Here is a 26285-nt window from a genome sequence, read left to right as displayed (position 1 = left end):
GCAGGTTGTGAAGGCCTGTGTGCGTGGCTAGCATGGAAAGGCACTACCAGGCTCGTGCTGCACTAGTTGTGACCCAAACTGACTCAGTGGCAGTGAGAATAAAAGAGAGTGGATAGGCACAGTTATAAGAATGTGGAATCATACTTACTTCTCACAATAAGTCATGTATTATCATCAAGGTATTACTATCCTAACTCCAGGAGAAAGGTATTACCATCCCCACTTTACCGTTGAAGAGACAGAGGCTTCTGGCGGTAAGTGACATTTCCTAGGCCACAAACCGAATCAGTTTCATAGTCGAAATTTCAGTTCATCTGACCCTAGCCCAGTATCTGAGAAAAATGCAAAAGACATAAACGGGTAGAAGAAGCTTACTGGTAGAATCATGATTGCAAATGTGAGACCCTGTACACTTGGTCTAGTCCATACACAGGCCTTCTTGGGCTGGTACTTGTTGAAAGATTTTTGAATTTGAAGGGCTGCACCACAGACCCCACTACTCCCCAGTTGTCCACAAAGCCTCTTCACATATTCACGTGAATGGTCTACCCCAGTGATGGCAAGTAACAAGAGTTGCCAAATGGGGAGACTTAAAAGAGGTAGAACTCATTCAAACTCATTTGAGACAATAAGAAAATGTCAATAAAGAACTTGGAATTGAAGTGAGATAGAGAAGCAAAAGCAAAAAAAGGGTTAATTTGGAATTGACATTTGGGACCTTTGTGAAGAGAGAAACAGGAAGCCAGGGAATTTGTATTCAGTCCAGATGTGAGATGGGCAGGAAGAGGGAAGGAACATTCAGAAAGATAATGGGTTCCATTCTCTGCCCTCTGCCTGGAGCAGGGGAGGGGGTAGGTCTGGAGGGTGCAGGAAAGGGGGAAGAGCTAGGCCTGTGACCTTCCAGCATTCCCTTCTGTTGGAGTCATCTGTGTGAGTGAAGGGTGAGGAGGCTTCGCCACCCAAGTACCATGTTTACATAAGTAAACATAAGCCTAAGACATTCTGCTTCTTATCAAATTAACAATGATTTACAAAGTGGTAATATTCAGTGTTGGTGTGGTGATGGAGAAAAGAGCAGTTTAATACATAGCTCTGGGAGTAAATTGGTGAAGCCGTCTGAGACCAAAAAAAATGGCAATATTTTCCAAAGGTATGAAAAAAATTCCACCTTCAGAAATCTATCCTATGGAAGCAATCTGAAATGTGGACAAAAATCTAATGTATAGAGATGTTCATTACAGTATGTAAAATAGTAAGAAAACTGTAAAGCATCTAAATGTTCAATGGTCATGAAAATTTTGTGACATTCATAAAATGAATAACAAGCAACAGTTTAATGCAGAATATTGTATAAAGAATGTTCAATAACCTGAGAAAGTATTTATGATACAGTATAACACAAAGTGAAAAGAGCAGGATACACAGCTGTATACATGATGCGATAGGCACAGAGAAAATTCTAAATTCTATATGCCAGGGGTTGGCAAACTATGGTTCCTGTTTCAAATCTGTCCTGCCACTTCTTTTTGTAAATAATTGATACACAGATGCACTGGTTCTCTATGTATCCTCTAAGGCTGCTTCCATGCTACAATGGCAGAATTGAATGAGTGAGTGCAGAGATCCTCAAAGCCTAGAATATTTATAATCTGGTTCTTTAGGGAAAAAGTTTGCTGACTCCTGCTGTATGCTAAAAGTTAATGGGGATTTTTGTAATTGCAGAATTATATTTTTGAAAAAGCATTGTTATATTTATCTTTTATTTTCACAATGGGCATGTATTATTTTTATAACATGTAAAAAAAGAATACTTAAAATATCTGGCTACAAACGAGAGCAAGCACTCAATATGATTTTGCTCAGTTTTGTGTTTAGTTATGCAAAGTGAAGCAGTTTTGCTTACGTTGCTCTGAGTATTAGGAAGTCCCAAAGCTAACCCCCAGGGGTGACCTCTTCCACGTTTGTAGTACACCCTTTCAAAGGTGTGTGTGCAGAGGGAGAACCTCCTGTTTTCCACAGCTTTAGGCTTGGCTACAATGCAGATTTTATGTCCTTTGCTGATTAGTTGAGGAGGTACGTGTGATAATGGAAAGATAATCATTCTCCACTGTCAGAGCCTGCAGCCCGGTCTCTGGATCTGACCTTTGGACCAGAGGAGAATGCCTGAATACCTCTGGGCCCCAGCTGCCTGGCCTCCAAAACCAGCATAATAACCTATTACCTGCTACTAGTCAGAGGGTTGGCTCAGATGTCCCGTTGACCTGTCCAGCTCTCAGCTCTGTGATTCCATGATTCATCAGTAATATGTGATCACCTTTCAGCACTGAGGATCTTGCTACTTGACCTCCTGAATTAGTGAGATGCAGGGATAGCAGTTAACATGCAGGAGAGAAAAGCCTCTCTCTCCTCCACAAAACTCTGACACGACACTTGACGTTAGCTGGTGACCTCTAGAAAAAGCTCCCCAAGCGGGATGGCGCCCACTGCCTCTTCCCTCTTCCCCAACCCATGTTCCCTCCAGTGATAGACCGTAATGGAAAAGAACATGAAAAAAAAGGAATGTATATATATATGTATAACTGAGTCACTTTGCTGTACAACAGAAATGAACACAACATTGTAAATCAACTACACTTTAATAAATAAACAAATAAATGTCCTGTCATATGTGCCATTCCATGTACAGTTCAAAGAAATAGGATGTCTGTGAGAAAGAAACACAAATTGGTTTGTTATGCTTCAGCCACCAAGAAAATATACTAAAATAGCTAAAAAGACAGTTCACCGGAAGAAAAATTCAAATAGATATTTTTCTTTTGGTTCATAGTTCTGGTTTCTGTTTGCAATGGGGATTTCATGGGGGAAAATATTTAACCCAAGAGCTGGACATTTTGAGACAGCAGAGGTGAGGACACCCACATAGCTCTTCACTGTCGTCACAATTTCCCAGCCCAGCTCAGGCACCATCCCTTGTATGCAGAGAATTTTTTCTACAAGTCATGTGGGGTGATATGGGACAAAAGGCATATATTTTCACTTACAAAAAGAAATTCTGAAGAGCTAATGTACAGCATGGTGACCACAGTTAATACGGTGCTATATACTTGAAAGTTGATGAGAATAGATCTTAAGCATTCTCATCACACACAAAAAAGAGTTATATCTATGTTAACTATGTGAAGTGGTGGATGTGTATTTATCCTGATTTTGGTAATCATTCTACAAAGCATACGTATATCAAATCATCAGGTTGTACGCTTTATTTTTTAAAGTGTCATGTGCAGATTATTCCTTTGTAAGTACAGAATGTAGCAATTAAGAATGCTGATGCCTAGATAACCTTAATGGAGAAAAGGACAAAGAAAGATATCATGAATATCCCTCCTATTGGATCGTTTAAATCTTCCTCCAAAAACATTATGTTCTAATGGGGCACTATTTTGTTCACAGCTCTGTATGCCTAGAATGTATCTCCTGAGATCCCTTGATAGTTGGGATAGGAAGACCATATCTTCAACCCCATTTCACAGGTCATGACAAGCGGGTGAAGGTCATCACATTTCTGGTCAAACGTAGATAGTTGGGAAAGGCCCCCGTCTTCCCCCTGCCCCCAACTACTATCCTGGAACTTATACATTCTTATCCATGGTTCCACGTGGAGCGTTGAAATCCTGATGCTTTTGCTGAAACTCACTGGACTGACTTTCGACACCATTTTCTAAGGTCACACCTGAGCCACACAGGAAAACTTGCTTTATAACTATGGAGGCATTGATGTGATAATCACCCAAGGCATTCACATTTTTAACTCTAAGTAACCGGGTTGCCTCAAATCAAAAGCACACGACTATTAAGGCCCTTAGCACTGAGAAGATGGCCATTCAAGTCTTGATTGAAAAACTTTAGACTCTTTCTAGGCTCATTTCCACTCACACTCCTTCACCATCACCCAATCCCACTGGGAGGGTGTTTGCCAATGAGTTCGGCCTTACAAAATTCGGCCTTACAGAAAATTCACAGGAATTTTTATAATCCCAAGCTGTTTTGTAAATGCTGTCTCTTTTGCCAAAAGTCCCCTCACTTCTCTTTAACCGCATGCTTCTATTCATCGTTCAAGGCCCAGCTAAAATTATACTGCACCGTTCTCCCTAAACTTCTGTAGTCATTTAGGTGGCTCTGTGCCATTTCATCTATTTCTCTTTCCTAACACAGAAATGACTTGCAATTTGACAGTTGGACTGTTTAAATTTGAATTTTGAACCTCTCATCAGTAACTTGAATGTTTTAGGCAATTTATGTAACCATCTTACCCTCAGTTCCTCGTCTTTAAAATGGGTCTAATGAGGATACGTACCACACAGAGCTATGGCAGGAAGTAAATGAGAAAAAGAACCTTACAGCCTTTGCCTAGAAGAAACACTGGGAGCAGAGGAAGAAAATGATAAAGCTAGTTTTTACAGTCACTGTATCGGTGAGCTTCAGAAGGAAAAGAACTCTGTCCCATTTATCCCTGAGCCTTGAGCTCCTAACCAAGCCTGACATACACTTACTGGGGAAGGAGTGTCTGAAGCATAATTGAAATTAGGTCACTTGAGGAAATTATAAACCAAGCCCCAAGCAAGGAGAACCCTGTACTATAATGACCACAAATAGTTCAGGCAAACTGTGGATGGCTGTTGGAATCCAAATAGTGTAGGACCTGGGATGGGAGAAAGGATGTGTAGGTGGCTTGCTCTCCTAAATTTATCTCATCATCTGGGAGAGTGATGAGTATTTCGGGTACTCGGGTGGGTAGATGCCCACACTTCTGCCCTTTTGTAGGAGGGCTCACCGGAACACTTGGTGATGTTGGATATCATTAACTCTGTGTTCCGCTGCATGTTTCATCTCCATGAAATTATGTCTCTCACTGTGCTTTTTTTCCTGTATAAATACAATCCTGTCAATACCAGGGCCTGTGTATTTACTGGAGTAGGAATATAAACCCAGATGTGCCTGAGCTGCAGAGTCTCTATTTTCCCCACCTTGCTGGGCAGGTGGCATCAGTGTCACTGTCAAGCTCAAAAGAGGGGCAGCTCCTGTTGGTCAAATGAGGGATGTGTTTATGAGAGCTGCAAAAGTACAGATGGGTGAGGGGGTCAGAGTAGGGAAGGGGGATATGAAGAAGGAGGCGGGCTCTGTAAGCATGAGCTGGCCTCAGTTTGTCCTGCCGACTCTAGCCTCTTAGCTCCCAACCAGACTATCTCCTTCCTTCTTCCCAAGCTGTCTTGAAAAACCTGCAGAATACAAATTAGAGGAATTCTTCCCTACTTCTTCTCCTTCACCATTAGCACCAAATGACTTTATAGTAGCACCTAATGGTTTATCTTAAAATTGTCACCTTTTAATATATTCATTTATTCATTCAACAAATATTTTTGTGGTACCTATTATGTGCTAAGTGCTGTGTTAAACACTAGATAAAGATGAACAAATCAGGAGTATTTCCTACTTCCTCAGAGTTTACAGACTGTAAGCTATAAGCTTATGTTCATCTGATGCTCACAGCAACTACTCTGGAGATAAGAATCGTTATATCCATTTGACAGATGAGGACGCTGAGATCATTTAGTGAAAGGAAGAGAGGGAGTTCATGGTTACTGGTTTCTCCTGTACTATGTGTTGGGCCACACTAGAAGATAGGACATGAAAACAAAACAAAACAAAAGCAAAATGGTAAGAGAGAAGATATTGAGTATAGATCCATTAGTTTTCTCTCGAAATTATTTATGAAAGTGGAATTTGTGCCCTTGACTCCAAGCATCCCCCACTCCATCCCCTTCTCTTGTAAATGCCTGGTCATTTTCTGGCCACCTTTCAAACTCTAGGGAACACTCTGGAATTCCAAGCTAGGAGGGGTTTCCTCTGTAGGTCTGGCTATTGTAACTTTACGAGAAACTGTTCAATACTTCCTTTCAGCAGTTACAAAACACAGTTTTCTGAATGAATTTCATATTAATTAAACAGTTAACCCTTCATCTTTCTGACTCACACTTTTTACATTATTACTCAGCCCTTAGAGTGAGATAAAGCCTCAGACAGCTTCTATGTACACCCCCACACATACACAAACACATATCACATATATCCGCATCCTTACAGGCAACCACTAAGAAACATGCACACACAAGCACACACACACACTACACGTACACAAAATAAAATATAGAGCTATGCACATTCCCTATACATGTAAACATCCTTACCCACTCAGGTGTGCACCCAAACACTCACACTGGCATGGTGTTGACTTTGTATTCTTCGTGAGAGGAAGGAAATAGAAAGACCCCAAGTACTCAGACTCCCAGCTAAACACATAAGAATCCTGTCAGTCCAATGTGTTTGGGGCTGTTTTCTCTTTTAAGAGAAGCAGGACATCACTGCTGCTGTTGCTTGTGGAACGCTCACTTCCCATTCCCCCCCCCCACCCATTGCTAGGGTGTGAAGATCAACCTTGCATCGAATGATCTTGTTTTTTTTTTCTTTCGTTTACTGGAGGTAAAATCATAGCGTTATTGAATAAAGTAGAAATGAACTCCTGAATTCCAACCCCTGATATAACATACCTGGTTTATAGCAAGTACTAAGTAACACTAGCTACATGAAAGAATGGATAGAGACTATTTGTATTTCATTATAAGAAAACAAGATACCTAAGAACACTCAGTCCAGCCCCTTCATGTTTCAAGTAGGGGCTCAGAGACCCAGAGGGCTATATGGTCATCCTGGCGTCACACTGCTAACTGTGAGAAGAATGGGGCTGGGGCTATAATCTTCAGGGTCCAGTGAACTTGGCGAGTGAAAGCCACTATTACTGGGAAGCTATTCTCTTCTGCTGCACCTCCTCCTAAACGTTCATACAAGAAGTCAGTAAGGTATACGACACAAAGTCAAGTGGGATTTGGGGCAGTTATCCAGTGAGTCTTTGTGACAGCTATCCAAAGCAGGCAATTCAAGTCTCAACTCGATTTTCTGTCTTTATTTTGATGAGCTACTTGAATGCAAATTTGTCCATGTGGATTTTCTTTGCTTCTCTGAGGTTTGACTTACCTTTCAAGGAAAAGAGAGAGAGAGAGAAACAGAGAGAGACAGAGAGAGATGTGGAGGCAGAGTCTTCGGAAATGTGAACTATAATAATTTTTTTAAATATTTAAAAAATTTTTTAATTGAAGTGTAAAATACGTCAGTAAGGTACATAAAGGGCTCAGATCTTGTGTCCAGCTCACTAATTGCTTAGATGTCTGCATACCTGTATATACCTGGGTAGCCTCTAACACCTTAAAAGCTTCCCTTGTGTCCCTTTCCACCTACACCTCCTGATACAATCACTAGTACTATAGATTTGCTTTACCTATCCTTGAACTTTATATAAATCCTATGTCATGCATTCTTTTGTGTCTGACTTCTTTCACTCAACATAATAGTTGTGCACTTAATCTGTGTTGTTGCATATATCAGCAGTTGGATTTTATTGCTGAGTTGTGTTCCATTGTATGATTGGACCATAATTTATTTATACATTTTTATGTTTATGGATATCTGAATTTTTCCCAGTTTTTGGTTGTTATGAATCAAGCTGGTTATGAACATTTTTGTGCATGTCTTTGCATATATTTTATTTCTCTTGGGTATATATTTAGGAATAGGGTTTCTGGGTCATCGTGTAGGTAAATGTTTTACTCTAGTAGATAGTTTCAACAGTTTTTCAAAAGGGGTGCACCTGTTTACACTCCAGCTAGCAATGTATTGAGTTCCAACTACCACTCTTACTTAACAATACTTGGCATTGTTAGTCTTTTTAAAAATTTTAGCCATCCTGATGAGGATGTAGTGGTAGGGATAACTCACTGTAGTTTTAATTTGCATTTTCCTGAGTGATCTGTATGAAGTGTCTGCTGAAGGGCTGGGTTTGTTTTTTTGCCATTTTAAAGTGGGTACTTATCCTTTTGCTATCAATTTGTAAGAGGTATTCTAGGTATGAGTATTCTAGTAAGGTATTCTAGGTATGAGTCCTTTGTCAGATATAAACATATATGTACAATATTATAAAAACCTTATCCCAGATTTTGGCTTGCCTTTTCACTTCCTTGTGTCCTGTTTAAGAAATATATGCCAATCCAAAGTATGAAAATACCTTCCTTTTCTTTTCTAGAAGCGTATCTTCACATTTGGTGTACATTCCATCAGTAATGAATTTTGGGGTGTTGCATGACATATAGTCAAGGTTTACTTGTTTATATCCAGATATCTAATAGTTTATTTAGAACATCATCCTCTCCCTTCTGAATTGCTTTGGCACTTTTGTCATAAATCAGGTGACTGCGCATGCATGGTTGTTTCTGGATTCTCTCCTGTATTGCATTAGTCTATTCTTGTAGCAATATATACTCTTTTAATAATTGTAGCTTTGTAGTAGGTCTCAAAATCTGACAGTTTAAGTCTTCCAATTTCGTTCTTCTGCAAAATTTCTTTGGGTTCTAGTTTCTTTGCATTTCTATAAAAAAAAAACCTTCAGAATCAGCTTGTCTATTCCAACAATAACAAAGAAGAAAGTTTCAGAGACTTTAATTGGTATTGCATTGAATCGATACGTAAGTTTGGAAAGAATTTACATCTTAGAGGTAATGAGTCATCCATACCATAAACATAATAAGTCTCTCCATTTATCTAAGTCTTCTTTAATTTCTCTCAGCAATATCTTCCAATTTTCAGTCTAGAGATCTTGGAAATTTTGATTAGAATTAGTCTTAATGATTTGATATTTTTTGATGCTATTGTAAATGTTATTGTTTTAAACATTGTTTCCAGTTTTCAATTGTTAGTCCACAAAAATAAATTAACTTTTGAATATAAACTCTGTTACCAATGACCTTCCTAAATTCACTTATTAGCTCTGATAGTTTGTACACTCTTTTGGATTTTCTCTCTACACAATCATATCATCTCTGAATAAGACAGTCTTACTTCTTTCTTTATCTGTATGCCTTTTATTTATTTTTCTTGCCTTATTGTGCTGGCCAAGACTTATTTAATAACAACCAGAAGTTGTGATAGGGAGAGAGAAATAAGAGAGCTAGAGTTGGAATGTGAAGAAAATGTAGTGTGAAATATAGAGACTGAGGGGACTAAAACCCAATTTCTCTGATCCTGTAACTGGCCTAAGATGAAAGAATATTGGCTCTGGAGCAATTTTGGTGAGGTAGATCTTGTGGTTGTATTAACAAACCTCTGTCATTCAGGACTGAGTTAATCATTCTGGTGGGGTTGTGTCCCATGTCCTACGTGACTCCCTGGTCCAACCTTGTGAAGGAGTGATTGATTGAGGTTAGACTATCTCAAAATTGCTTTTCCTAAAACCCTCTACTGCCTATGCAATTTTCATTAATCCCATCCATCCTTTATTCACTCATCAAACAGGTGTTGATTAAGTGACTCTTATGCGCTAGGCACTTTGGTAGGAACTGAGAAATACATTTTTAACAAAATGGACATAACCCTGTCTTTATTAAGCCTACGATCTTGTGGCTTTTAGCTGCAAGTAACAGAAAACCTACATTCTTAGATTTAAAAAGCACCTAATTTTCTAATACGACTGGACATCTGAAGGCATTTGATTTTAGTATTAGTGCAGAAAAAATGTTATGGAAGAGCAAAGGTTTTCTATTCATCTTCTCTAATACACTCATACTGTTGTTGTTTTAATCATCGTAGGACCACTATGACTGCTGCAATTCTAAACGTCATAACTTCCCAATGAAATGTTCAAAGAAGAAAAAAAGTGGTACGGCAGTCTCTAGTATTAATCTCGTTTATTAAGATGTAAAATCTTTTCCAGAGGCTCCCCTGAAGACTTTCCTTATATATCAATGACTTTCTTTATATATCAGGTCACTTTTAGCAATAAGAGAGGCTGGAAAATGAATATCTGGAAAAGAAGTGTGGATTTACCATGGAAAATGTAGATTAGCCATCGTGATTCCACTAGAGCTGTTAATATGGTCACCCCAAACTAAGCTGGGCTCCTATTAGCAATGAAAAAAAGGAAATGGCCAATAGATGGGCGATAAGCAGTATCTGCTACAGGCAGAGGTAATGTTTACCATATACCATAAACAATTACTTTGGATTAGGCCATCCACTTCCATTATTCTCTCTCCTAGCACATTGTTCTTTTCTTTCCTAGTACAATACTTACCTCCATTTGAGATATGGATTTGAACACGGTCTCTCTACCCACCAGACTATAAGCTCCATAACTGCGTTCACCACTATATGCCCAGGTCCCAGTCCAATACCCAGGTCACAATGCGTGCTTAATAATCACTTGTTGAAGTAATGAATGCATTCTTTGTATATATTTATATTTAATAGGTAAATGGATGACTAATAAATGAATGTGTTAATTAAAAATTGTAACCCTTAACTACAACATTACTGCTTGATTTCTTACAATCATATCATCGTCTAATTCCCCAAAGAAACTATTGCTCATGATTCAAACATGGGGGAGATCAAAAAGTATAAAGAGCACTTTGGGATTTAAACAAAAGCTTGAATCAATTGCTAGACAAAATCAGGTTAGAAAAACACAATTATGGGGACTTCCCTGGTGGCCCAGTGGTTAGGGCTCTGCACTTTCACTGCCGAGGGCCCAGGGTTCAATCCCTGGTCGGGGGGCTAAGATCCCACAAGCCGCCTCACAGTGTGGCCAAAAAAAAAAAAAAAAACCACAACACACAATTATGTCAAAATTACCTATTTGAATGTTTAAATTCGTCCCCAGCTTTCCCACAGTTTATATTGCCACTGCTATCTTCTCTAAATCTTACACAATCCATCCTGGAAGAATTAATTTTTTTATGCTTCTCCAAATGTTCATTCATTCATTCATTCATACATACATTTATTCATTCATAAAACAAATATTTAACGCGGCTGCTCTGGGCGAGGCATTGCGCCATTTCATGACTCAGCGCCTTAGGACGGTCTCTGCCTTGAACACACTTCTCTACCTACTTTATCTGATAAATTCTAACATATTTTAAGGCTCACTCAAATATCTTCACTTCACTGAAAACTTCTAGTCACCTAGAGAAAGATATTCTCTCTTTCCTCTGTGATCACATTGCACTTTTCATATATCTCAGTAAGAATTTTTGAACTTTTTGCTAAATTCACTGTTTGTTTTCATGCTTTTCTCCTTCACTAGAATGTGACTCCTTCAGTGCAGGAATTTGTAGTAATCAAATCCTTGCGTGTAAGTGTCTTGCATAATCGGTGATAGATACAGGTTTATTTAGTGAATGAATAAATGAATAAACGAATGTGCGGACGTTTAGTGACCCATTTTGTAGGTGATGGAACCGGCTTACAAAGGATATTAGCAATCAATAGATCTTGGGCTACAATTTGGATCTTCTGACTCTGACTCTGCGTACAACCCACAGAACCCAGCTACTCTTTCGTATTCCTCTCTGCAATGTTCCACCTCTGTTACTTTTAAGAAAGGTGTGGTCCTTCTGAAATGGAATCGTATCTCATTGGTAGACCCAACTCTGCAGTGTTTGCTACCTCATCTAGATGAGCACGTGCCTGTAGCAATCTGCGGATTCATCTTTTCCGTCCTCTGTGGGCGTCTGTTCACAGGCAGCACCTGAACAACAGTGGGACCAACCAAGGGAGCGGAAGAGGGCATTTGCTAGTTCTGAACATAGATAAGCATCACTAGCTTTTTCCTTCTAACAGTAGTGGCCTCAAAAGTTCCAAATGAGAAGAAAAAGCCAAAGGCTCACTAAAGTGTCTGAAAAGTTAGAGCAAACCTTGCTTTTGTCAGGACCCTGTTTCCCTCCTCTGGAAATTCTTTTTGCATTTTGCACTTTTGAACTTTTAGGCAAATATTAAATGTGTACCATCCTGTCACACAGTGTCTGGTACATCACAGACACTCAGTAATCTTTAGCTTCCTCATTTCTTCCTCTAAGTTCTAAGCGACAAAAAAAGCCCTACTTGAATACGGGATTTATTTTTTTACCAGTTTATTTCAGATTGTAATCATACAATCTAACATTGCAACAGTGTTTTGCTATTTTTGAAGCATTTCAACCTGATTTTTTTGCTTAAGAACCCTGTCCTCTTCTTTGCATGTCTCACAGGAGTGAATACAGAGACTGAGAAAGGTTAAATGACCTTTTATTCAAAGACTATTTATTCAACACTTACTCTCAAAGTATTTATTAAGTGCCCACTACATATGGTTAAATATGATAAGATTTATCATGGGTAAAACCCATGTTCTGAACTAAACCAACGTGGGAGGCCCTGCAAGGCCTCTCTGTGAAAGTGCCTCTTAAACTGCTGCTTGGTTATGGCTACATGCCCAGAAAGTGGTTGAGTTGGAATATGAACTCATGCCCGCTTGACTCTAAAGACCATGCTTTTGGCTTTGTACCCCACTTTCTCTCAAGCTCTGGCCCCAAATCATAAAAACCAACTTTTATCTCTGTCCAACTTCAATTGGCATGGTATGACAAATAGCCTGGTGGTCTCAGATGCCCAGTGGACCTGTTAGTGGAATTTTCTGGGCTAGACCTAGGCAAAATGCCAGAGCCTTATAGACCCATCACGTTTGGGCTGGCAAATGTCTTCAACAAAGAGTTGTACCAGCTAAGAGCAACAGGCCTGGCAACAACATGAGGACAAAATTTGTTTCCCTAAAATATTATAAACCATTTACTGGCCAAGATCCTATAAAACCAATGATTGGAAGAGAAAGAAGAGGCTTTAGTATTCTAGCCTTCCTTATTTATAGATGTAGATATTAAGAATCAGAGAAGTTACATGGTCCGATTAGTGTCACTCAGCTAGATAACAGAAGATTCGGGATTAGAACCCAGTTCTTCTGACTCCCAATGCAGGAGGAAACATGACGTAGCATCAAGACATGGGCTGTGGACTCACATCTGATGCTGGATTCGGACGCTGTTCTTTACTAGTTGCATGACCCTAACCTTTCAGAGCATGTAAGAGTGCCAATCTCAAAGCAGGTTTTCAAGCCACCCTAGACATTTTCACCTCTTCCTCTTTGACTTGATGCCCCCTGTTCATTCAGAAATACCCCAAAGATGTTACATTGATTGATTTTACATGCAGAGTACATGTTACTTCAGGATATATTGAAATGAAAATATCATCAAGTCCCAGTCAATGTTTTATTTACACTGAGTAATATTTAATAGCTAGAAATTTAGGACTGTTCAAAGAGTTTTCCCATCCCCGAAATAAATGTAATGGGATTTGACTCTTAGAGCTAGCTCAGGGTTGTGGCAATTCAGGATACAGACAGAAGAAATAGGAAACATGAGAGAATTCACAAAACTCATCGATGCCAAACATCTAGCCTTTTATGTCACCAAAGGTTTGACTCAAAAGGTGGAAATGGGCAAGATAAGTGAAAAGGCAGCTTAGCTCTTAGCATTTCTTTTTTTTTTTTTTAACATTTTTATTGGAGTATAATTGCTTTAAAATGGTGTGTTAGTTTCTGCTTTATAACAAAGTGAATCAGTTATACATATACATATATCCCCATATCTCTTCCCTCTTGCATCTCCCTCCCTTCCACACTCCCTATCCCACCCTTCTAGCTGGTCACAAAGCACCGAGCTGATCTCCCTGTGCTATGCGACTGCTTCTCACTAGCTATCTATTTTACATTTGGTAGTGTATATATGTCCATATATACACTACCACTCTCTCACTTTGTCCCAGCTTACCCTTCCCCCTTCCCGTGTCCTCAAGTCCATTCTCTAGCAGGTCTGTGTCTTTATTGCTGTCTTGCCCCTAGGTTCTTCACGACCATTTCTTTCTTTTTTCTTAGATTCCATATATATGTGTTAGCATATGGTATTTGTTTTTCTCTTTCTGACTTACTTCACTCGGTATGACAGACTCTAGGTCCATCCACCTCACTACAAATAACTCAATTCCGTTTCTTTTTATGGCTGAGTAATATTCCATTGTATATATGTGCCACATCTTCTTTATCCATTCATCTGTTGATGGACACTTAGGTTGCTTCCATGTCCTGGCTATTGTAAATAGAGCTGCAATGAACATTGTGGTACATGACTCTTTTTGAATTATAGTTTTCTAAGGGTACAGGCCCAGTAGTGGGACTGCTGGGTCGTATGGTAGTTCTATTTTTAGTTTCTTAAGGAACCTCCATACTGTTCTCCATAGTGACTGTATCAATTTACATTCCCACCCACAGTACAAGAGGGTTCCCTTTTCTCCACACCCTCTCCAGCATTTATTGTTTGTAGATTTTTTGATGATGGCCATTCTGACTGGTGTGAGACGATATCACATTGTAGTTTTGATTTGCATTTCTCTAATGATGTTGAGCATTCTTTCATGTGTTTGTTGCCAATCTGTATATCTTTTTTGGAGAAATGTCTATTTAGGTCTTCTGCCTATTTTTGGATTGGGTTGTTTGCTTTTTGATATTGAGCTGCATGAGCTGCTTGTAAATTTTGGAGATTAATCCTCTGTCAGTTGCTTCATTTGCAAATATTTTCTCCCATTCTGAGGGTTGTCTTTTCGTCTTGTTTATGGTTTCCTTTGCTGTGCAAAAGCTTTTAAGTTTCATTAGGTCCCATTTGTTTATTTTTGTTTTTATTTCCATTTCTCTAGGAGCTGGGTCAAAAAGGATCTTACTGTGATTTATGTCATAGAGTGTTCTGCCTAAGTTTTCCTCTAAGAGTTTGATAGTGTCTGGCCGAACATTTAGGTCTTTAATCCATTTTGAGTTTATTTTTCTGTATGGTGTTAGGGAGTGTTCTAATTTCATTCTTTAACGTGTAGCTGTCAGGTTTTCCCAGCACCACTTACTGATGAGGCTGTCTTTTCTCCATTGTAAGGTGATCATATGTGCGTGGGTTTATCTCTGGGCTTTCTATCCTGCTCCATTGATCTATATTTCTGTTTTGGTGCCAGTACCGTACTGTCTGGAATACTGTAGCTTTGTAGTACAGTCTGAAGTCAGGGAGCCTGATTCCTCCAGCTCCATTTTTCTTTTTCAAGATTGCTTTGGCTATTCATGGTCTTTTGTGTTTCCATACAAATTGTGAAATTTTTTTTCTGGTTCTGTGAAAAATGCCCGTGGTAGTTTGATAGGGATTGCATCGAATCTGTAGATTGCTTTGGGTAGTAGAGTCATTTTCACAATGTTGATTCTTCCAATCCAAGAACATGGTATATCTCTCCATCTGTTTGTAACATCTTTAATTTCTATCATCAGTGTCTTATAATTTTCTGCATACAGGTCATTTGTCTCCTTAGGTAGGTGTATTCCTAGGTATTTATTCTTTTTGTTGCAATGGTAAATGGGAGTGTTTCCTTAATTTCTGTTTCAGAGTTTTCATCATTCGTGTATAGGAATGCAAGAGATTTCTGTGCATTAATTTTATATCCTGCTACTTTACCAAATTCATTGATTAGCTGTAGCAGTTTTCTGGTAGCATCTTTGGGACTCTCTATATGTAATATCATGCCATCTGCAAACAGTGACAGTTTTACTTCTTCTTTTCCGATTTGGATTCCTTTTATTTCTTTTACTTCTCTGACTGCTGTGGCTAAAACTCCCAAAACTATGTTGAATAATAGTGGTGAGAGTGGGCAACCTTGTCTTGTTCCTGATCTTAGTGGAAATGTTTTCAGTTTTTCACCATTGAGGACGATGTTGGCTGTAGGATTGTCATATATGGCCTTTATTATGTTGAGGTAAGTTCCCTCTATGCCTACTTTCTGGAGGGTTTTTATCATAAATGGGTGTTGAATTTTGTTGAAAGATTTCTCTGCATCTATTGAGATGATCACATGTTTTTTCTCCTTCAATTTGTTAATATGGTGTATCACGTTGATTGATTTGCGTATATTGAAGAATCCTTGCATTCCTGGAATAAACCTCACTTGATCATGGTGTATGATCCTTTTAATGTGCTGTTGGCTTCTGTTTGCTAGTATTTTGTTGAGGATTTTTGCATCTATGTTCATCAGTGATATTGCCCTGTAGTTTTTTTTCTTTGTGACATCTCTGTCTGGTTTTGGTATCACGGTGATGGTGGCCTTGTAGAATGAGTTTGGGAGTGTTCCTCCCTCTGCTATATTTTGGAAGAGTTTGAGAAGGATAGGTGTTAGCTCTTTTCTAAACGTTTGATAGAAATCACCTGTGAAGTCATCTGGTCCTGGGCTTTTGTTTGATGGAAGATTTTTAATCACAGTTTCAATTTCATGACTTGTGATTGGTCTGTTCATATTTTCTATTTCTTCCTGGTTCAGTCTCGGAAGGTTGTGTATTTCTAAGAATTTGTCCATATCTTCCAGGCTGTCCGTTATTGGCATATAGTTGCTTGTAGTAATCTCTCATGATCCTTTGTATTTCTACAGTGTCAGTTGTTACCTCTTCTTTTTCATTTCTAATTACTGATTTGAGTCTTCTCCCTTTTTTTCCTTGATGAGTCGGGCTAATGGTTTATCAATTTTGTTTATCTTCTTAAAGAACCAGCTTTTATTTTATTGATCTTTGCTACTGTTTCCTTCATTTCTTTTTCATTTATTTCTGATCTGGTCTTTATGATTTCTTTCCTTCTGCTAACATTGGGGTTTTTTTGTTCTTGTTTCTCTAACTGCTTTAGGTGTAAGGTCAGGTTGTTTATTTGAGATATTTCTTGTTTCTTAAAGTAGGATTGTATTGCTATAAACTTCCCTCTTAGAATTGCTTTCGCTGCATCCGATAGGTTTTGCATCATCGTGTTTTCACTGTCATTTGTTTCTAGGTATTTTTTGATTTCTCTTTGATTTCTTTGGTGATCTCTTGGTTATTAAGTAGTGTACTGTTTAGCCTCTATGTGTTTGTATTTTTTACAGATTTCTTCCTGTAATTGATAGCTAGTCTCATAGTGTTGTGATCAGAAAAGATATTTGATAAGATTTCAATTTTCTTAAATTTACCAAGGCTTGATTTGTGACCCAAGATATGATCTACCCTGGAGAATGTTCCATGAGCACTTGAGAAGAAAGTGTATTCTGTTGGTTTTGGATGGAATGTCCTATAAATATCAATTAAGTCCATCTTGTTTAATGTATCATTTAAAGCTTGTGTTTCCTTATTTATTTTCATTTTGGATGATCTGTCCATTGGTGAAAGTGGGGTGTTAAAGTCCCCTACTATGATTGTGTTACTGCTGATTTCCCCTTTTATGGCTGTTATCATTTGCCTTATGTACTGAGGTGCTCCTATGTTGGGTGCATAAATATTTACAATTGTTATATCTTCTTCTTGCTTTGATCCCTTGATCATTATGTAGTGTCCTTCTTTGTCTCTTGCAATAGTCTTTGTTTTAAAGTCTATTTTGTCTGATATGAGAATAGCTAATCCAGCTTTCTTCTGATTTCCATTTGAATGGAATATCCTTTTCCATCCCCTCACTTTCAGTCTGTATGTGTCCCTAGGTCTGAAGTGGGTCTCTTGTAGACAGCATAAATATGGGTCTTGCTTTTGTATCCATTCAGCCAGTCTATGTCTTTTGGTGGGAGCATTTAATCCATTTACATTTAAGGTAATTATCGATATGTATGTTCCTATTACCATTTTCTTAATTGTTTTGGGTTTGTTATTGTAGGCCTTTTCCTTCTCTTGTGTTTCCTGCTGAGAGAAGTTCCTTTAGCATTTGTTGTAAAGCTGGTTTCGTGGTGCTGAATTCTCTTAGCTTTTGCTTGTCTGTAAAGGTTTTAATTTCTCCATCGAATCTGAATGAGATCCTTGCTGGGTAGAGTAATCTTGGTTGTAGGTTTTTCCCTTTCATCACTTTAAATATGTCCTGCCACTCCCTTCTGGTTTGCAGAGTCTCTGCTGAAAGATCAGCTGTTAACCTTATGGGGTTCCCTTGTATGTTATTTGTTGTTTTTCCCTTGCTGCTTTTAATATTTTTTCTTTGTACTTAATTTTGATAGTTTGATTAATATGTGTCTTGGTGTGTTTCTCCTTGGATTTATCCTATATGGGACTCTCTGTGCTTCCTGGACTTGATTAACTATTTCCTTTCCCATATTAGGAAAGTTTTCAACTATAACTTCTCAAATATTTTCTCAGATCCTTTATTTTTCTCCTCTTCTTCTGGGACCCCTATAATTCGAATGTTGGTGCATTTAATATTGTCCCAGAGGTCTCTGAAACTGTCCTCAATTCTTTTCATTCTTTTTTCTTTATTCTGCTCTGAAGTAGTTATTTCCACTGTTTTATCTTCCAGGTCAGTTATCCGTTCTCCTGCCTCAGGTATTCTGCTATTGATCCCTAGTAGAGAATTTTTATTTTCATTTATTGTGTTGTTCATGATTGCTTGTTTGCTCTTTAGTTCTTCTAGGTCCTTGTTAAATGTTTCTTGTATTTTGTCCATTCTATTTCCCATTTTGCCTGTCTTACTGTATTTGGGGTCTCCTTTTTTGCAGGCTGCAGGTTCGTAGTTCCCATTGTTTTTGGGGTCTGTCCCCAGTGGCTAAAGTTGTTTCAGAGGGTTGTGTAGGCTTCCTGGTGGAGGGGACTAGTGCCTGTGTTCTGGTGGATGAGGCTGTATCTTGTCTTTCTGGTGGGCAGGTCCACGTCTGGTGGTGTGTTTTGGGGTGTCTGTGGACTTATTATGATTTTAGGCAGCCTCTCTGCTAATGGGTGGGATTGTGTTCCTGTCTTGCTAGTTGTTTGGCATGGGGTGTCCAGCACTGTAGTTTGCTGGTCGTTGAATGGAGCTGAGTCTTGGCATTGAGATGTAGATCTCTGGGAGATTTTTGCCGTTTGATATTATGTGGAGCTGGGAGGTCTCTGGTGGACCAATGTCCTGAACTTGGCTCTCCCACCTCAGAGGCAGAGCCCTTATACCTGGCTGGAGCACCAAGAGCCTGTCATCCATATGGCTCAGAATAAAAGGGAGAAAAGAAAGAAAGAAAGAAGGAAGGAAGGAAGGAAGGAAGGAAAGAAAGAAAGAAAGGAAGGAAAAGATAAAATAAAATTAAAAAGTTATTAAAATAAAAAACAAAGAATAATTATTAAAAAAAATGTTTTAAGTAATTGAAAAGAAAAAAGGAAGAGAGAAAGAGGGAACAATCAAACCAAAAACCAAATCCACCAATGATAACAAGGGCTGAAAACTATGCTAAAAACCCCCAAAAAACAAAAAAAATGGACAGAACCCTAGGACAAATGGTAAAAGCAAAGCTATACAGACAAAATCACACAAAAAAGCATACGCATACACACAAAAAGAGAAAAAGGGAAAGATATATATATATATTGTTGCTCCCAAAGTCCACCTCCTCAATTTGGGATGATACGTTGTCTATTCATGTATTCCACAGATGTAGGGTACATCAAGTTGATTGTGGAGATTTAATCCGCTGCTCCTGAGGCTGCTGGGAGCAATTTCCCTTTCTCTTCTTTGTTCGCACAGCTCCTGGGATTCAGCTTTGGATTTGGCCTCTGCGTATAGGTCGCTGGAGGGCATCTGTTCTTCGCTCAGACCGGACGGGGTTAAAGAAGCCGCTGATTCGGGAGCTCTGGCTCACTCAGGCCGGGGGGAGGAAGGGGCACGGAGTGTGGGGCGAGCCTGCGGCAGCAGAGGCCACCAGGACATTGCACCAGCCTGAGGCGCGCCGTGCGTTCTCCCGGGGAAGTTGTCCCTGGATCACGGGACCCTGGCAGTGTTTAGCATTTCTTAAGGGGAGGAGAGCTACTGACCTTTTGGGAAGGACATTTCCTCATGGTGTGATGGTTCCACTGGATAAAAGATGTTTCCCCTCCCTGCCCCTCCCTGATGACAGTGGTGCTCCTCCATCACTAGAATGAGTCAAAAGCCCCCCTCTTCATTTACAAATGCTTCTTGGGGTTATATCACTCATGACTGTAAGCCACAAGACTTGGTTAAGAGAACCCAGTGGTGCCAGGAACATAGTTTTCTGGATTCAAATCCCAGCTTAGCCAACACACACCTTTGAGACCTTAGACCAGTCACTCAAACTTGCTGTGCTCCAGCTTCCTCATCCTTAAAATGGAGGCACTAATAGTACCTACCTCATCGGTTTGTTGTGAGAATTAAATGCAATAACTTATATGAGCTTTAGGACCCAAACCATGCGAGTTAAAAAAATATATATATATGCTTTTATTAATTTTTTCTGCCTTTGACTACAAACTTCAGGAAGGCAAGCAGAGATGTTTTATTTATCACCCACTATAGGAAGAGTGATTAGGGCTAGGAGCTTTTCCGTGGGCTGCCTGAGAGCCAAAACAACAAACGTATGTTCTGAAATTTGAAAAGAAAACTGAAGAATCAAAAATTAATAGATGGTAATGAATTGTCTACCATATATTGTCTACAAGGTCAACTTAACTCAACTTTTAATGGTTTACATTAAAATGTAGCAAGTTTAAATCACAAGAACATATAGGAAAATTTATTAATAAAACTCAAAAGTATAATTATTTCAAATATTTTTAAAGTAAAAGAAAGCTGCAAGCAGAACTCCACTGTCTTCTTTTCATGTCCTCAGGCCAAATTCTTGGATCATCCTTGACACTATTCTCTCCTACCCAGCCTTTCTTACACCCAGAGACCAGTCACTTTTCACCACCTCTGCTGCTCCTTCCCTGGTCTAAGCCTCCGCGCCTCTTGTCAGGATTATTGCAACAGTGTCCTCACTGGCCTCCTTGCTCCCACTCTTGCCCACAAACGATCCAGTTAAAACCTGAGTTAGGGGCTTCCCTGGTGGCGCAGTGGTTGAGAGTCCGCCTGCCAATGCAGGGGACACGGGTTCGTGCCCCGGTCCGGGAGGATCCCACATGCCGCAGAGCGGCTGGGCCCGTGAGCCATGGCCGCTGAGCCTGCGCGTCCGGAGCCTGTGCTCCGCAACGGGAGAGGCCACAACAGTGAGAGGCCCACGTACCGCAAAAACAAACAAACAAAAAAACCCCACCTGAGTTAGATCATATTATCCTCTGCTCAAAGCACTCCAGGAACTTCTCTTTCCCTCAGGGAAAACCCAAATCCCCAATGACCTAAAAAGCCCTTGTTTTCTGTTTCTCTGACCTCATTTCCTACCACCTTTTCTGTTGATCAGTCTGCTTTAGCCATACTGGTCTCCTTGCCACTCTTCAAATATGCCAAGCACACGTTCCCCTCAGGGTTTTCGTGCTGGCTGGTCCCCTTTCCTGGAATGTTCTTTCCCCAGTTCAGCTTGGCCAAGTCCCTTATCTTCTTCCGATGTTTTCTCAAACATGACCTTCCAACTGAGATCTTCATGAAGATTCTATTAATGTCGTAACCTCTCTCTTCATACTTCTTGCTCCCTTCCCTGATACATCTTCCTGCATAGTATGCAACATCTCCTGAGATAACATATAATTCACTTATTTTCTTTATTGTCTGCTCACACTAGAAGGTCATTCCAAGCAGGACAGTGTTCTTTTTTGTGATTTGTTTTAGTACTGGGATGAGAGTACCTGGTACACAGCAGGTGCTCAATAAATACCTTTTGAATTAATGTGTCAATGTGTGATGTAAGTACACTGTATTAAGTTTGACATGATGTGGGATTCTGCCTCCACAGATAGGAGTGTTTAATGAAATGTCTACCAAAGTTATTAAACTATTCCACCAAGGTCTTAAAACATTCCACGTAAGTGTTCTTACCTGTATATTTACAGTAGCACCTAGGGTTTAGCTTATAAAGGACCCTTATCTGTTTAGATTTATTTCTCCCCTCTCTAGACCTCATACATTATTTAGCAGTACTGCCAGATTGGTAGCAATTTGCCCAAAGAGTTCAGGCTGTTTCATGCCTCTTTACCTTTGTTCATGTTACTTCTCTCTGGAATCCCCTTCCCCACCTTTTCTTCTCTGTCCAATCTTACTTATACTTTAGGATTCAGGGGTTTCTCCTCAAGAGGCTTTCATGAACCCCCATGTTAAGTTAGGGGTCCCCAATCCTCTGCCCTTCATAGTTGCTAATGCATTCCTCTAGTTTTGCATTAACCATGTTACATTAAAGTTATTTCCTTATGTGTCCATCTCTCCTCCTAGATTGAAAACTCCTCTAGAAGGGCCCAACAGTAAGTGCTGACTGTACAGAGGGAGAAGGTGGAGTGATGATGGAAATCCTCCTAAGGGGACATGTTCCAAAAGCCAGCCTCTTTTCACGTGGGACCCATGCTTTTAAACCTAAATTATTTGGAGAAACATCTGATGTAGCTACAGAAAGAATGGGGACGTGGGTACCCGGCTGACATGACTTTAAACCCTGGCTCCCTGATAACTAGATGTGTGCCTTAAACAGGTAGCTGGGCCTCAGTGTCCTCATCTGTCTGGTGGGGATAATAACACTGCACGACATGTAATGCAGCCAGCATGTAGTAGATGTTCAATTCATGTTGATTCCTTCACCTCCTTCTTGTCTCTGGGAAGGAACTGAAATAATTTCCTCTTGGTGCACTTTCTTCATCCCCCAGTTGGAAGGCAGGAGACCTAGGTGAAGAGCTGCCTGACTGGGTAAGGGCTGCCAGCAGTAGGTGTTGTTAGATGTGGTGCAGCTTGTTGACTTCCTCCTGGGGGCCTAGTTAACAACTGGTGTGTTCCTTGAGAGTCAATTTCAACTTTCACTTCTTAGCTCCTAAGAAAAAGCTGAAAGTTAACTGAAGTCTTTTTCAGACAGGAGACATCTTTGCCAGATCCCCAACCGTCCCACCTTCATTCCGTCTCTTCCCAGTGGGCATCTGGGGAACTGCAGGCTAGCCTTGCCCCTCCTCCGGCACACTGACGGGCAGGGGCACTCATATCTACCATGCCTGAGTCCTGTTGTATGCTAGGAGCCGAACCCAACAGTGAGCTCTCACTGATGCTTCAGAGCAACCCCAAGATAAAGAAGAGAAGCTATGATCATTGCTATTTTGCTTGTGATTAGGCTCAGAGAACTTAAGTCACCTCCCTTCCCGGTGCCTAGCAGTAGAGGTCATGCGTCAATACCATCAGTCATTCTATTACTGGGATTCACAGTTCATAATCATGGGGCTTCGTTTGCAGACACAAGTTTATATCATGTTTTCTAAGTGTTCATTCTAGCAACAATGGGGGAAAAAATCAAAGGGAGAAATATAAAACTTTCTTTTACATTCTTTGCTCTCCTAACCTTTCACTTCAGTTTCCCTAGCAAGGCTAGAAGGATGAAAATAGTGACCATAGTGGGACAGAGTGGATTTGATGAATCTGATTCTGGTGGCATGAGATGGATTTTTTTTTTTTAATACAGAGGTAATATGATATAGTGGTTAAATTCATGGTCTCTGAAGCCAAATTTCCTGGGATCATTCTCCTTCCTTTCACACGTGTTGGTTTTCAATAAACATCTTGCACCCAAACTACATCTCAGTGTCTACTTGCAGAGAACCCAACTAGTGAAAACTAGCTATCTGCATTTGTTCTTCTTCCTTTTTATTCCATAAGCCACTGCAGTCATTTCCACCTACGCCCTTTCCACTGAAACCATATTTAACATGGGTTCAGTGGTCTCATTGTGACACTAATGTTTGATTATCAGATTTGACTTTCTTGGTTTCCTCCCTGCAATTAATGTAGTTGACCACTTACTCTTAATACTCTCGATTCCTCCAGCTGCTCCTTTAGTCACTGTCTCTTCAACAGTCTTCTCTCCCTTCTATACCCCTTTAAATTTTTATTTATTTATTTATTTATTTATGGCTGCGTTGGTCTTTGTTGCTGTGCGAAGGCTTTCTCTAGATGCAGCGAGCGGGGGCTACCCTTCATTGAGGTGTGGAGGCTTCTCATTGCAGTGGCTTCTCTTGTTGCGGAGCACGGGCTCTAGGTGCGTGGGCTTCAGTAGTTGTGGCACGTGGGCTTAGTAGCTGTGGCTCACGGGCTCTAGAGTGCAGGCTCAGTAGTTGTGGCGCACGGGCTTAGTTGCTCTGCAGCACGTGGGATCTTCCAGGAGCAGGACTTGAACCCGTGTCCCCTGCGTCGGCAGGCGGATTCTTAACCACTGCGCCACCAGGGAAGCCCCTCCCTTTAAATATTAATGTTTCCCAGGATGTTTTCTCAGCTCACTTCTCTTCTGACTCCACATACTTTCCCCAATCCAGTTCTTCTAATTTCACCTGTTTTGATAACACCCCAAATTGCGTTTTCTGTCTTGATCTATTCTCAGTCCCCAGACCTGATTATCCAAGTGCCTGATGGATAGTGCTTTCTGGTTTCCTCCCTGTCCTTCAAAGGCAACATGTTCTAAGGAAATTTATCATCAGCTAAACTATACATAAGTTCCCTCCTTGCATTCCAGCTAGAAATTGAAGAGTCATTCTTGGTTCCTTCACCTTCCATGTGTCTCCACAATCCCTTACCAAGTCCTGTGGGTTTGGTTCGTAAATATGTTCACTTCTTTCCTCTCTTACCTTGTCTCTATTGTGTCTATGTTCCTCAGACCATCGGTGTCTTTCACATTGGCTTGGCAATGATCTTCTCATCAGTCCATCTGACCCACAGGCCATCTGCGCTCCTTGTAAATGTGAATCTGGAAAATGAAGGGCAACAGAAACTCTCTCATTGATCATATATATATATACACCTTAGTATAACACCTGTGGAAATTGAAGATTTGCATAGCCTTTGACCCAGCAATATACTCCAGAATACATTAGAGAAACTCCAGCACACGTGCACAATGAGATATGCACAAGAATGCTGTTAAAAATAATGCTGCTCTGGGCTTCCCTGGTGGCGCAGCGGTTGAGAGTCCGCCTGCCGATGCAGGGGACATGGGTTTGTGCCCTGGTCCGGGAAGATCCCACATGCCGTGGAGTGGCTGGGCCCGTGAGCCATGGCCGCTGAGCCTGCGCGTCCAGAGCCTCTGCTCCATAGCGGGAGAGGCCACAACGGTGAGGCCCGCATACCACACACAAATAATAATAATAATAATAATAATAATAATAATAATAATAATGCTCTGAACATCTCTTTGGGGGGGGTGGAGACCTATCTCTCTTCTCCTTCTTACAAATCCACCAATCCTCTCAGATTAGGACCCCACACTTATGACTTCATTTAACCTTAATTACCTCTTAAAAGCTCTATCTCCAGGTATAATTACATTTGGAGTTAAAACTTCAATATCTGAATTTCACTGGCAGTGGGGCGGATACAATTCAGTCCATACCAAGGGTCTAGCATTCTAAAGGAACATCTTAGAAACTGTTTTGTAGAGATACTACTCAAACGTAGTTCTCAAATCTGCCAATTGGATCGGCTAGGAGCTTGTAAAAAAAACGCAAGTTCTCAGACTGTACCCAAGTCCTCTTGAATCAGAATTTCTGGGGAGGAGCCAAGGAATGTATTTTAATGACTTTTCCAAGTGATTTTTATGCATTCGCAAGTTTGAGGATCACTCTTCTCGAGGACATTCAGTCCTCAACAAGATTTTGTGAGTAAACTTGTTTCACGATGAAATGTTTAGCGATGCTGCCTCCACAGAGCTAAAGAGGTTTTCATTATTTTTGTGGGACTTTAGAACTTGGGATGGGTAGTTTGTGCACTGTCTATCTCTAAGAGAAGGATGCCTGTATCGCCATAGAATATCTTCCCACCATGAAGCACACCGTTCCCAACACCCTGTTCCCGAGTTTTTAAAGGCAGAACAATTATTAACACCTGGAAGAACCAGGAAGAAAGAAAACTTACAGCTTAGGGAAAGTTGATCTAAAGTAATGGCCAATTTTCATACACTATTATTTTATGTGTTAACAGGCTTGTATTTCTCTTCTTAATTAAATTGTATGTTTCATCTCTGTGAGTGGACACTGGGTCTCATTTCATATTTACCCCTGGACTAACGTTTGTTTCTAGGATGTGCTCAGTAAGTATTGCTAAATGTCTGGCATTCAATTTATTTTATAAATAGATGACCCTAACTTTTAAAACTTGAACTTCATATGAGGATATTTATTTATTATTATTGAGATGTTATCGATCTTAATCATCCTTTAGGTACTCCTCACAATGTGAAAAATGGTAGATACGGAGAAGGAAGATGGTATCATTCCTGGTTCTTAGTCTTACTGACTTGTTGACCTTGGTTAGATAACCTCTCCATGACTCAGTTCTCCCTTCTGTAAAATGGGAACATAATACTGCTCCCTCTGC

The 26285-nt window shown here is 40.1% G+C and overlaps 1 protein-coding gene across 2 annotated transcripts in view; it reads right to left on the bottom strand.

The window, feature by feature from the left end:
* Positions 1–26285, bottom strand: part of LOC109549456 (uncharacterized) — a 663670-nt gene that overhangs the window by 113051 nt on the left and 524334 nt on the right. For both annotated transcript variants that reach the window (XM_073794754.1, XM_073794753.1), the window contains one exon: positions 24542–24660. In XM_073794754.1, the coding sequence (XP_073650855.1) occupies positions 24542–24660 (119 nt within the window). The remainder of the gene's footprint in view (positions 1–24541; positions 24661–26285) is intronic.

The sequence above is a fragment of the Tursiops truncatus genome, chromosome 17 (genome assembly GCF_011762595.2).
Source record: "Tursiops truncatus isolate mTurTru1 chromosome 17, mTurTru1.mat.Y, whole genome shotgun sequence".
NCBI classification, from domain to species: domain Eukaryota; kingdom Metazoa; phylum Chordata; class Mammalia; order Artiodactyla; family Delphinidae; genus Tursiops; species Tursiops truncatus.
The sequence above is the reverse complement of the archived record's forward strand: the minus strand, read 5'-3'. Positions and strand labels throughout refer to the sequence as shown.